Here is a 14234-nt window from a genome sequence, read left to right as displayed (position 1 = left end):
CTTCCAGCTGGTTGATGGTGAACTGGTCCACGTGATCTAAAGCTAATGTATCAAATACTAAGTCACATGTCACATCTCAGTAACTATGCTTATCATGAGCACTACATTCTGATTCACTGTTACAGCATGAAGGCTGATGGAGAACTCCCAATTTACAGTGTCTGTAGAGCTTCTAACAGCATGTGCGCAATTATTATTGGAGTAATAACTGTTTGTTAGTTGTTTGTATTTTAGTCAGGTTATAGGAGTGCCACATTTGCAACCAAGTAAAGAAAGAAGTGAACTCTCTAGCCCCACATCCCAGTGCTGTGCACCAGACCTCCAGAAATCATAATGAGATACCGCAAGGGAAGAGCACCAAAGGAAGTTTTATAGGCGTTTTTGAACATTCCCCCACCCCCCCGTACATACCAGGATAAATGACACTAGAGCTGGATGAGGTGAGACACACAGATAAAAAGGTGCAAGACAATGCAGGCTAGAACACAAAGGTGCTATGATCCATTTTTTTATTACTCTCACTATCGCTAATACTTTAAGTCCATCACACGAGACAGTCCCTACCTCGGTGTGAGTAATTTTATTCGTCCTTCACTGGAAGGTGCATCTGATTCAGAGACATGTGAATGCCCATCAATAAATCACAAACAAAACCAATTTCGGGAGATGTGAAATGGCAAACACACACATGCACACACTACTATTGTCTGATATAAACAGCTCTGAGACAGACTGTTCCTAAATGTAACAAGACCCTAGAGGCGTGGATTTCTTGTAGGGCCAGGATTGCCGGCTGAGGTTCGGGGAGGGGGGCTGATTGTGTCAGGGTTGCAGAGCGGACGAATGACACGCTGCCCCTCTCTGGTAAAGTGGCGTATGTCGACAAGGAACCCGGTACTAAATCTGCTGCAGACGGCCCGATTTTACAACGGCCTCACACAGATAAAAAGGCCACCAACCTGAAAAAGCCACACCCCTCCATATACTCAAAGTCAGAGAGTGCAACTGCCTTGCAACGTCTGGCTGGGGACACTAATTACATGTGTAAATGAGTTTAAAATCTCACTTACAAAAAAAAAAAACAAACAGACAAAAAACGGTGGACAATGAGATGCTACCGTAATTGTAAGACAACTCACATTTTAGGATTGTAACAAAGAAATGATCAGGAATACAAGAACCGCGTGGCGAAATTATCAAAGTTAACTTTACAGGGTGTGCACAATGTATTAAGCAATAACAGGCCTAATTTTAGGCAGTGAGGACCCAAACCACGTGTGGAGCAGGCGATCTCCTCTTTCCCTCCGCTCATCACAGGGTGATTTACAAGTCGCCATCACAACCAAACACAGACGAGGTCCGCCTGTGGAAACGGATCATCATCTCACACAGAATCGCCGCGAGATTCAGCTCGTGGGGCTATTTCTGTACTCGTCTGTCTGTCGTGCTTCTTAACCACTGTTCTATCTGCTTCAGACCACACTGACAGAGGGTGATAAAAAAAATAATAACTGAAGGCAAACACCACTGAAAAAGCCACTTCTGAAAGTGGCGGAGAAGAGGTGCATCCTCTGCTGTAAAAGAAAGGTGTAAAAGAAGGACAACAATGTTCAAAAGATGAACGACAGATGGATATTTAGACGAGTCTTGGCACCGGCGGACCAAGCCGTGGCATGCGCACAGCTAAGCGCTTGACGACATACGGGCGACATTAATCTGCGCCTTCCAGCTTTAACGGCCCGTGTGACTTTCCTAGCCGGGACTCTCCCGGCGAGAGACGCCAGCGTTATCCACCTTTACCGGTAAACAAACAGTGGCTATAGGAACCCCAGCTCTCGGGTTTAAAGGGTGGCAGGTTTTGTGCGGCATAAATAGACCCCGCGTGGTGGGAGGACGGGATCCTGTTCCCGGGCCACAAAGAAGTGTTAAGTGTGGAAGACGATAGATGGCGGATTAAGTCGTGTTATATCGAAGGCAGGAATGGAGTGACAGCTGGGAAGGAAACTCCGCGGCGGGGCGGGAGTTAGAGGAGGGGGGGTCTGAATGCTCGATCCGAGAGAGAGCCCTGGAGCTGACGCCAAATAAGCAAAAGCTTATTTTGGAAATGCAATTTTTAAGATTTGCATTTTCAAAAAGCCTACATACAGATTTCAATGACAATAAAAGCTAAGGTGTGTGAAAAGACTTATCTAATCACAGCATGAAGCGCATGAAAGCTATCCCTGAAACCCCACGCTGTGGTACTTCTATGTGCAGTCTGAAGGCCCCTGGCACGGGTACGTGCATCTAGAGTAATCTCACACTCCGCACTGACACACACATACACGCAGGGGATGAAAGATCTCAGTGCGTAATTACCGTCTCCTGATAGCGGAAACACCAGCCCAGAGTGAAATGCATTTGCTGTGACAATGTGGGACATGGGATCCACGAGTGAGCCCATGAGGGGCCTCCGGGGGCCACGGGGCGGGGGGGGGGGGGAGCCCGGCTGCTCTGTAGGTGGACAGTCACATCCTGTCACCTTCCCAGCAGCGGCAGGAAGGGCACACATACGCTGCTGAGCAACGGGGCTTCGGCTGACACCACCGGCTCAACGTGACCCCTTTCTCTACCACACTCTCAAGCACTGCAGGGTCACTGCGGGCAGCAAAGGAAGGCCTTATATGCACATGTGCTGCATATGAACATAAAACAAAGGACAATTAAGTGGACTGATCACAGAGCACAGCCTGTTTTACAGCTGACACACTGCAAGACAGGTGACAAGGTTCAGAGGACAGGGGAGGGAAAATGTCTCTATCAGTTACATTCAAAGATGAAAGAGAGCCCCACTTTATACACAGCTGTTAAAACAACATATATTATTATTACTGGATCCTTCTACTTTTACAAAATTCTCAAATACTTAAGACATAAGGTATTTCCTTCTGGAATATACATAGAAGAGTGTCTTGCAGGTAAGGCATTTCCTACATCTAAATCATTACTCCAAATTCTTCAAATTGGGCCCAAAACTGCTTATAACACGCCTGCTAACGTGGTACAAAGTTTACAATGCGTGATGAACACAGTTTTTATATAGGCTTGGAAGGAAGATTTATAAGCAGTAAACAACAAAACCCCAAATCCCTGACATAAAAAACTGTCATCGATAAACCCTGAAATATACACACCAAACAAATCCTATATGCTTCACTGTCCTGACAACTGACAACTTGTTCCTCACTTTGAATCTCTTTTTCATACTGGGATAACACATGAAGCTCAAGTCAAAGCTAATAAGAAACGTGATAATAATGATACCAATAGCAGTATCGAGAAAGATAACTGCCTGCAGTTGTGGAGATAGTGTAAATATACTGTAAATGTTAAGATAATTCCATACCTCATGATCAAGTGCCGATATAAGATATGGTACTTGGAGGGAAATATTAATGAATATGTGGCTGACTTCTACTACCAAACAATACTGCAGCAAACTTAAACCAGACTGAATTCCAAGAAAAAGAAATCACTGTATGCCTTCCTTCTTTTCAGCCCTGTCGTGTGCAACATCCTCCGGTACAGGCCTTATGAGTCACTGTCAGTTAGCGCACTCCCTCTGAAAGGCTAACCGCTCCTCTTTGCCTGCGCGTGACACAAGCATCAAAGGCTCGCCTTTGTCACCGGCCTTTCAGATTTCTATTCTCGCTTGTGTAACTGTCACATCCCTGTACTTCCGTACACAGAAGCCTCTGCGCGGTCCTTTTGTCCGTGATGAAACCAGACTCACGCTTTAGAGAACACCACAAATACAGGTCTGCAAGGAAGCACAATATCTGGAAGGGGAGGAAAAAAAAAAAAAAAGAGTCGCCTTGGAAACCATCAAGCTTTACCCATTAATGAAAATACAATGATTGGCAAAAACCTAGTGCGCCAATAAACATTCCTTCAAATATGCCTCAGAGGGTTTATAGAAAAATATGGCCTTAGGGAATACCACAAAGCATTTATTTATGTCAGGTTTACTGCCAGATGGATTCATTAAAACCCATGGGAAAGGTGCAATGTGCGTGGCGAAATGCCATTTTTATTGACTCAGTTTCTATTACTGAATCGGTATTCAACTTCTCTAACTATTGAAAAGGTCCAGAATAGATTTTTCCATTTTACACAGTGGTGACAGGAAGAACATTAGACCATAACAAGAGGTGATATAAATGTCCAAAAAAAATCAGATGAACACTGTGGAAGATTTATTACTGGGATTTGAATAAATCCAAACAAGATACATTGATTTTGGTTAGAGGTGTAAGCGACAATCCATTGGGTGGGAAGATGCATTATTTTCCAATTGTTATGAAGTTACAGTGAAACTCATTTGTGTCCTGTTGCACTTCATAGATGAGGAGACCAGTTTTCAATGATTTGGATTGAATGTATTAATCAAAACCACCCACTGTGAACTCTCTGTCTACATTTTAGGAAGAGACTGAACATTTCAATTTTCCAATATTTTGCCCCCGCACCTCTTTTCCAAAATTCGATTTCGAAAATATCTGAAGGAAGCCTCTGTCTCAATTCTCTGAAGCCTGAAGTCCTTGCAGTCGGTATCCCACTACTGTTTCACATATATAATGTTTGAGAAGCCAATGGCCTCTGCGGCTTAACAAGACAGCAGGAGAAGAATAAATTAATGCTTCATAATTGCAGAATGTTTTTCTCTGTAAGAGATGAGAGCAAAATAGGAGAACAGTCAAGAGCAAGAGTTGAATGATTTTACCAGGTTAGTTAATTCACTAACTGAAAACTCAGCAACAATCTGTAAGGGGAATTAATCAAACGTGAAACCCTGGATTTTCAGATCAAAAACAAACATATTCTTAAGTTCTGATCATATTTTCTGCTTCGTTTCTACTTTCAACAGAACAATATATCGCAGGGTAGCAAAATACATTATAAAGGTGCTTTTCCAATAAGACAAACTGACATTCGGGGTAAATTTGTGCTAAATACATCAGCAAAAAGACTTGAGCTGCAAGGAAAAGACACAGGATGTGTGCAAACACGGCACAGGTGGTCATCAGCACGATGACTCGTCAAACAGTGGTAGTTTGTTTAATTTTTGTTTAAGGTAACTGTATTACTGTGGTAACTTACTGAGAGTAGTAACTGATCTTTCAAATGATATTTTCTTTCTATCAGCAACATTGAGTTGCATTAACCAGAAGGTGGTGTTTTGCTTGTAAGAACAGCAGAGCCAGACCACTGCATACAGTAATGCTGAACATACCAATACACTAGTTACATAAATCCCTTTTTGAATACATACATTTCCAGTATGTCAGGAACTAGGTACTGGAGTTGTCAATATATATTATACTCAAAGATACATTAGATGAATGACGTGTTAAGCCCAAAGCATACATACCTTCCCTGGGGTCTGCTGGAGAGCTGAGGGATTGGATGGGACCCCATGGAGTCGGTTGAGCCTCGCCTGAAAGGCTAGGGAGAACACACAGGCACTGTGAACACATGCATCTCCAGAGAGGAACCCACTGCTTTACGCTCTGCAAAGGGGGCGTCCACAGCATGAGTGCATGATGTCAAATGCAGCAAAGTCATGCAGTATTACACAACACGCACTTACCATTTTCAACTGGGAAATGTATACCTCTGACGATACTTCAGAGGCCGACAAAATGCGGTAAGCGGACAAGCATGTAGTTACTTCTAAAAGAAAACACATCCTGTTGCACAAATGACTCCCTCCCAAAACGCCAGGACCAGTAAGTAAAAATAAACTTTAATTAGATATCCAAGGTTATTCCAAAGGAAGGCATGATTATAATGTATTGTTAGCCTTGTTGCTTTCCTTTTCAGGCACCGAAAAAAGACACCCTGAAGAAGGGGTGACAAAGACACAGCTGTGAATAGCTACAATTGTTACTTATTACTATTCAATTGAACATGACGACAGTTTAAGATGTGTACGAGTTTTACCATTGCGTCACTATCAGAGGCTACTGCAGGCTCCTATCAGAATGAATGTTGGCCGAAAGGGACTGAAAAATGCAGACAAGAATGCTAACTTGAAAATGAACTGTACATCCAGTGTTTTAGTCTACATCATGGTTTAAAGCCATGTAAAGCCACATTTTGTATTTCATTAGATATTAGACTGTTTAACATAAAACATCTACGCAACCATAAAGAAGATATTTGGAGAAAAATGAATGCGCAAAATTAAGAGCATGTTTGCAGAGATGGGATCCGTTACATTGTTATAGAATGGCAGCCTGCATGTTGTATAGTCCACACGGCGCTGTGGTGTCATTGATGTTGTAGGTAGTAGCAGTGCAGCATAGTGGTAAAGAGAGGGGCTCATAACCGAAAAGCACTGTTGCTGTAAGCTTGAGCCAGGCGCACAATTGCCTCAGCAAATATCCAGCTGTATAAACAGATAACATGTGAAAACTGTAATCTATGTAAGTAGTTCTGGATAAGAACGTCTGCTAAATGCCAATAATGTAATGTAATGTGATGTTAAGCAAGAGCCCCACCCCCCTCCCCTTTTGCTGTTTTGTTGAGGGGTGTAGCCAACTGGGGCCGGGAGCACTGACCTCCCTGAGCTTTCTGGGACATGAGTGGGAAGGATCCCGTGAGAATGCTGTTGAAAACGGGGTCAGACAGCTCCCTCTCCAGGTCAGAGGAGTCCTCCTTCTCCCACCAGGGGATCACCCCCGCGATGCCGCACGCCCCGCCCGGCTCGCCGTCGTAGAACCAGTCGCTCTGCTCGTCATCGCCTGGAAACGGGGACAAAGCACATCCTGCAATTCAGCGGAGGCAGACCGTGACCCTGCCTTCTCCACAAAGAGGCCATGATACAAAGGAATGTATTTACATAACAAACGCTAGCTACAAATTCACACACCAGTGTCATTTTTTTATCAAAACGCACAACACTGGAAAAGACATAAAACATCTATACAAAAGGTAAAAGGTATAAACCTGAATCACAGAAGCAGAAGCGTGGGTTGCTATATTGGTGTTAATATTTTCTGCTAAGGTGTCACTTATGTGGGAATGAAAACATTTATCTTTTCTTCCTTCTTCCCACAGAATACTGGTAGGCGAGGATGAGAGAGACATCAGACAGAACGCTAACGATGTGCTCGTGTTGGTTTCTGACAGAGCTAATGAAATCAAGGACAAAGATGACACCGTTTGCCTACTGCCGCATGCTTCAGATTTAGATCTGATGTGAACAGAGTGTATGCATTTACAATCAGTAACCGCAAAAAGCAAGGTGCTGAAACAAATACGTAAACAAGCTTAACATCTCCCCCATTAAAGATACGAGCCACTGCCAAATGTCAGTTTAAAATCCTGTTGACTAAATTTATCTTGCTTACTTCATTACAGATACCTCTCTATTCAATAACAGGAGTCATCTTGGGCCAAACAGCCAAAAGATATGCAGACGTTAAGCAGTGGGCAGATAACTTTGTATGTATTAAACAGAACTGCACCGCACTTATTCTTGTGGATGAAATGAGATACACCCAAAGTGAGAACCTTTGTCAAAGAATGTAATGTTTCTGTGCAGACACACTTAAAGTTACCAGGCTGTCAGCAAAGGGAGGGAAGAAAATGAACTTGTACCTTGTCTCCCCTCGTCATTGGTATACAGGCCGCCGTCACTGCTGTTGCTCACGCTGCTAGTTTCACTGAAACAGCACACACACACACACACACACACACACACACACACACACACACACACACACACACACAGAGAGAGAGAGAGAGAGAGGATCAAAACACCAGACCATCTCTGAATCGTGAAATCACAAAGAAGCAAACCTGCGCTCGGATGGAAGTTAAGCTGTAGCGTGACTGGAGCAGAATACAACGATTCCCCTGTTGTTGCCTTCAGAACTGACCCACCAGCACCCTGTTTACAACTACACAGCACATTATGTTTGGCGCAGAAAACCGTGTGAATCTAACAGGTACATCACAGCAGTTCAGACGCGAGTGCAGCCAGATGCCGACAACAAAACTCCAGCAAATGCCACTCCACTCTTATGCTCTGCAGTTCTGCAGGGCTTCGGAAACCCAGTGGCTGGATAACACAGGAAACTGCTCAATGAAACATCGGCTGAGCCTTTCTTCAGGACGCTGAGCTCAGAAGCCCTCAGAGCCCAAAAGCTCTTGCTGCATTGCAATAGGAAAATAAGAAAAAGAAATTTGCTAATACACAGGAGCAGGAAATCCCTGGAGTATTTGGAGGAGAAAATGAATTTAAGGAATGACTGAAGGAGGTAGCCTAAATGGGAAAATGTTAGTCTCACACAGAGGAAATTATTTTTAAGTGAAAAGATACACACTACACATTGATTCCAAGCAAAGGTCCAAGAGTGAGAAGGTAGGTGGTGAGTCTGGTAAGAGGGTACAACATGAACCTGAAAGAAAAGCAGTCCAAGGAAGTTACGACAAAGACCCCATAAATGTGGCAAGCAACGCATGCACCCATAGTCATCCTAACATAAAGCAAGCACATAATTCGAAAGCTAACTTTCCATAGCACATTTAAAGTATACAACACGGTAAACCACTCACTTGCCTCCAAAGAAAATACACTATGAATGAGTATACACCTTTAGCATAAACACTGCAACAATTCTGAGTTTCAGGGGACAAATATGTAATTGCTAAATCATGTCTTAAATACCGTCAAAAACAGTAGTCTTTCGAAAATTCATACCTGACTTTTATATTGATTAATTCTTATGTTAAGACAATATAAACCGGCTGACATAGCTGTGGTGCTACAACATAATACAGTGATTTCAGCACCATCGCACCATAGCACAATAGCTCCAAGTTTGCTGTGGCTTTAGTTTGATAAATTAATAGCCCATATGTTACAAACACATCATACTAACCGTATCACTGGCCGCTAAGGCATGTCTAAATTTTAACACAGCAACATCAACTACCTGTAGCAGTACACAATAGTGGTTGAATAAATGAATAAGGAATCAATGAAAACATCACAGGAGATGCTCTACCAATGGTGCAGTGAAGCAGACATGCTTTACAAAGGTGGATACAGGACAATAGTATGCATTACTCACATGAGTGTAGCTGTGAATTTTAAAAAAATGCACACGCTTCATTGCTTCGAGAGCCTTGTGACAAAACGATACGGGCTGTGCGAAGAAGCCCTCTGTGTCGGCCGGGCTCGGGCGACAGAGGGAGAAGCGATGAGGCGAGGTGTCACGCAGGTGACACGTCCCCCCACCCCCCCGCCGCGCGAGCGGGGCCGGCAGCGCCAAACGTCCTTCTGCAGCACGACACAACAACGGGGTCCGCGTGGCCCTCGGTGACACGGCCGGCCTAATGGATTACCGCTGTCTCCGCGAGATTCGCCGCGAATAACGTGCAGCTCGCCGGGTTAAAAAACGCACCGGGCCGAACTCGCTTTACCTTACCCTTGGACACACGGGCGGGCTTATGAAGATGTTTATCTTCCACCACTGGGACAGCCTCAATTTTTCCGGTTAGGAAAAAAGAAAAGGGTGATCACATGAATTATAATGAAAAATACAGATAAGTAAGAAGCATTATGGATTTCAGTTCCATATTCCCTTGGATGGGAAGGGGGCTAATCCATTTCTACCCCCCTCTGCTGAGCCCCATATTCAAAACCAATTAATTAATTTTACAGATGCACCCACAGAGGCTACATGTTTATGATCCATGTTAGCCTTGAGCAAAGAAGCGAGCGGATTGCTCAAGTAGACAGTAATGTGGTCAATGGCCCCTGGAGTAAACTCAGGTGTGGCAAATGTGAGTACCGTAGATCAAGCGGCGGGGTTCCCGCTTTGGAAGGAGGGGGGAAAAAAAAAAACACAAAAGCAATAAACACAGAAAGGCCACGGGCCATGATAATGTCTCCATTTCTTTGCTGTCCGGACTTGACGTGCCCGCCACGCGCCTTTTTAAATCGCGCCAGATGTGGGTCACCCGCCGACGTGTTAACATGCTGCCGCTCCACGGCCTCTCTAAGTGACACCTCTACTCCGTGCTGCCGCGGAGATGCCTCACGCCCACATACCTTGTCAGGCACCCTGCTTTCGCAGCAATTACCATGGTGTCCGACCGGCTGCAAGGACCAGATGAATGGACACCCCTGCCAAAGGGTCACCCCGTCTACTATATTTCAACCAGCTACCGGCACTGCCCCTAAAATAGCAAAGCGACTCGAAACTGTCAGTGCTGACAGTGCTGTTGAGGAACCCAAGGCCACCTGATATTCAGTACCAAATTCTTGGGCAGAATACTGAGACATCTGTGTTCTAAAAAACATGACCAATGAATGTCTTAAATGTGCTTGCGTCACTGAGTTATCATGGGGAAATGCTGAAAAGCTGTATGAAGTTCGGTGGGAATATTCTACAATGTTAAAGCAGACAGGATGGGGCAGTCCTCTCTTCAGATAAACTGAGAAGATCATATGAAAACAAAATGGACAAATAGTCCATATGGGCACATCTGTTAATTGTTCTTCCCTCACTCACAGGTGATGGGGATGTATAAATCTGAGCCTTTTTATCACAAATGTCTGATAATTGTCAAAGTGGGATGCACTGCAACAAAACGAACGCAAAGACCCAGGTGCTGAACCTAGCTGATGTGTCTGGATTCCTAGCCACTGGGCCTCAATCTACATGTCATGCATATATAAGGTATGAAATATTGTCAAGCTATCTAGCTTGCTTTAGCTGTCAGGAGGCTCAGCAGTGTGGGATCTAAACAGCTAGCTACAGATTTGCCAGATGTTGAATGAAAATATAGCAGTCAGTCTAACAAGCTGAACAGTTTGATCTGAAAGTAATTAAACTATGATTTGTAACAATCACACTAAAGTTTAAATTGACAGTAAAGTGAGGACAAAGCTGGCTGAACTGATTGTATTAGTGTTGAAGACCTAAAGAAAAGAAACACCTAACCAGACGTTCAGTCCATATGCAGGTAACAATTACAGTAGCAGCACCGTGGGAAATGTGGACATAACTGTGAAAATGGACAAAGCCCTTAATAACTTAAATGAAACTGTTTTGCACCTAGTTTACAACAAGAAAACCATTTAAGCAAATGGATTACTAAGCAGTGAATGTCCATAAAACTGAAAGATGATCTTTCAACTACAGGACAACCCAGATTTATAAGAATGCAGTTAGTAGCAGGGTTTGACACTGACTCTTGGCTGACTTTTTGGTATAAGTGAAATCTGGACAGAAGCCCAAGGCTTTCTCTTAACATTTTCTTTACTCCAACCTTCACAGCGAGACAGTGAATAGCTAAAAACAGTGGCATGTGACATAAATCACTCTGCTACCACTTTAACTCACAAATCCACTACACATGACAGACGGCGTGGAAGGAAGAGGGAAAAGAAAAACACTAACCACCTGTCACTCATTTCCTCGTCCGATCCTTTGTGCTCCTCATAGTCCATTTTGTCTTTACCCGTTTGGCCCGATTCCTCGCTCTCCACCACCACCCCTTCGTCTGCAGCCTCCGGCCCCTGCCTGCTGGCGGCCATCTTCCTCTTCTTGACCCTGCTCTTCCCCGGCTCAGGCCCCTTGCTCTCCGGGCTGAGCGCGGAGTCCCTGCCGCTGCTGTGGGGCTTGGGCAGGGGCGGGGCCAGCATGCTGGCGACCTCCAGCGGCGGGTCGACCGCCATGCGCTTGACCTTCCTCCGCCGGCGGAGGCTCCGAGTCCCCAGCCCCTCCCCGCCGGGGACGTCTTCATGCCACAGGGGCCTCTTGCCCCGCCCTGCGTCCAGGGCGAGGGGCGGGCGCCGCTTAGCCCCCTGCAGCTGCTCATCCGAGTCGCTGTTGTCCCGGGCGTGGGCAGGCGCGCGGTAGTCCTTGTGCTCCTCCAGGCTGGACTCGGAGCCCTCGCTCAGCAGGTGGCAGGGCTCCCAGGGCGGGTGGGGGTTGTCGGAGCGCCGCTTGCGGCCGCGCCGCTTGCGGGCCTGCCGCTTCAGCAGGCAGCCCACGGCCAGGGCGTGGTCCCCACCGTCACCACAGCCCCCGCGTGCCTGCTCCGAGCTCTCCTCCAGTGCCGACACCAGGTCGTGGACCAGCTCATCCATCGTCCGGCGAAAGTGCCTGCATAGAAAGGCAGGAGACCATTCAGTATCATGAAAATGAATAAAGTTAACCTACATAATGCTTACATCTCCAGACACTTTATTACTTTTACTTAAAGCTGAAATGTTGAATAATGTACTTTCACAAATACCCATTATTTCTGAATTGAACACCTACATGACTAGTAGCATATCCCAACGTGACAAAAACAACTTAATGAAAGTGACACTGGTAAACGTGTCGTCTCTATTTTTCATCCTCTCAGACACAACTCAAGTAACGTTTCTGGTTGGACTTACCAAACATTCAAAAATAATATTTATGAAGGCCAGTTACTTGACGTATGCCCAATACATCCCACCAATCATATATATCAAATTCAGCTTTTTGTAGTAAATGATAAGATGAATGTTCAGATGCGAACATATACAAGTATAAAAACGGTTAGCTACCAGGGGCAAGGCCTATGCATTAGATCTATTATCATACTCTCCTTTACCTCACTAGCGACCTCAGTTATAGAAAAAAAATCGAAGCACTGGATAGCTACCTCGCTATGCTCAGTCCTATTTCTTTTCACGGTGGCTACCTGTAGACAGCGGACTAGCACCATGCACCCGAGACGCCCCGATGGCAAGCTAAACATTTCAGTTTCATCCACAATATCAGCTCACGAATGACATCAGACAGACGTCTTTTCTGTCACTGGAAATTATGTGTGGGAATCTCTAAACAATGAGACGGATCAGATAGTTAGACGGCCAGGAATTCAACAGGTGTCCGTGAATTCACAATTATGTGTTGGCTAATGTATATTTCTATTTATATTTTAGCAGGTGTTAGCATGTATCAGTTCATCAGCTTGCTAGCTAGATTTACAGTCTAATACTAGACTAGCTACCACGCTAGCCAGTATTATCTGTAAACAGCCAGTGTACATTAGCATCGTCATTTTCCAGGTGGAACTTTAGCTCGCCGGCTAATCTCCTAATAACCAGTTTCACACTACATCGATGAACAGTCAACCAGGCAACTAGTTAACCCAGACATGATGACTTTAATTGCAAGCCTAGCTAAATCTCTGGTAAGAAACGAACTGATTAGCTAGGTAGCTGCCCAGCCACTTTCTGCATTTACCTCAACCAAAACAATCAAGAAATCTGCGCCACATTCAGATTCCGTGACGCTACCTAGCAAGCTAACTACACACGGCAGTTTTGAGCTTTGTTCAGATATAGCCAGGTAACAATTCCGTGCCTGTCATAAAAGTTTTCCCATATTGACAGACTCAAGGCTAACGTTAGCTAACCTTGATATGAGCTAACCAGATAGCCAACTGTGTAGTAGGCTAACGCTAGCTTAGATGACGTTAACGTTAGGTAGACCAGTTAGCTAGCTAACCTTGTTCCACAGTCAACACCGTTAGCTATATCGCTGGTTGCTTAGGTAAATTAGTCAACGACACCTGTTAACTAACGTTGGCCAGTTCGCAAAATAAACAGCAAAGCACATAGGCAACAAGCTAGCTGACTACCTCGCTAGCTACTTACAAGCTGGCTTAGCTAGCAAGGAAGTATGAAGGAACAAGTGTGCATGGTGCCAAGTGTGCCGAGAGAACACCGGCAAATACAAACACGCAAACGAGCTAGCAAATGTATTAACGATTGTTCGTGATTAATCGTGGTGCCCAGCTAACTGGCAACTTACCAGCTGGTTCCCGCTTTACCGAAGCTCTTTATGTTGGCTGCACGGAACATTAAAACCCCCCAAAGACTTGTAACTTTAAGCCGAAAACTACGGAGAAACACATAAAGGAGCCACCATTATGGTTCAAAAAAGTGCACAGGAAACAAAAAGTGAAACAGGATGTAGCTAGCCTGCTGGCTAGCTCGCTAGCCAGCAAGAGGAGCAAATTGGAAAGTACCACAACACACTGTGACACAAGCAGTTAAAATAAACAGATTCACAATAAAACTGTATGTTACCTCTATGTATATAGCAACATTTTGAACGTTATTGTGTTTATTTAACAATCAATAGCGCATAACAATGGACATTTCTCTTCAAAATTCGTCATTGGTCCCT

At 44.7% G+C, this 14234-nt stretch overlaps 1 protein-coding gene across 3 annotated transcripts in view; it reads right to left on the bottom strand.

The window, feature by feature from the left end:
- Positions 1–13978, bottom strand: part of LOC118792744 (G patch domain-containing protein 2-like) — a 39554-nt gene extending 25576 nt beyond the window's left edge. For 2 of the 3 annotated variants that reach the window (XM_036550656.1, XM_036550659.1), the window contains exons 1-5: positions 13857–13978; positions 11460–12167; positions 7645–7709; positions 6603–6785; positions 5411–5484 (exon numbers count right to left, since the gene is read on the bottom strand). In XM_036550656.1, coding sequence (XP_036406549.1) covers positions 5411–5484; positions 6603–6785; positions 7645–7709; positions 11460–12167; positions 13857–13906 — 1080 coding nt within the window. In that variant the 5' untranslated portion in view covers positions 13907–13978. The remainder of the gene's footprint in view (positions 1–5410; positions 5485–6602; positions 6786–7644; positions 7710–11459; positions 12168–13856) is intronic. The other variant, XM_036550657.1, reaches the window with a different exon arrangement.
- Between the last annotated feature and the right edge of the window lie 256 nt (positions 13979–14234).

This window comes from Megalops cyprinoides, chromosome 17 (assembly GCF_013368585.1).
Source record: "Megalops cyprinoides isolate fMegCyp1 chromosome 17, fMegCyp1.pri, whole genome shotgun sequence".
Classification (NCBI taxonomy): Eukaryota; Metazoa; Chordata; class Actinopteri; order Elopiformes; family Megalopidae; genus Megalops; species Megalops cyprinoides.
Note: the sequence above shows the minus strand (reverse complement) of the source record. Positions and strands in the feature narration are given on the sequence as shown.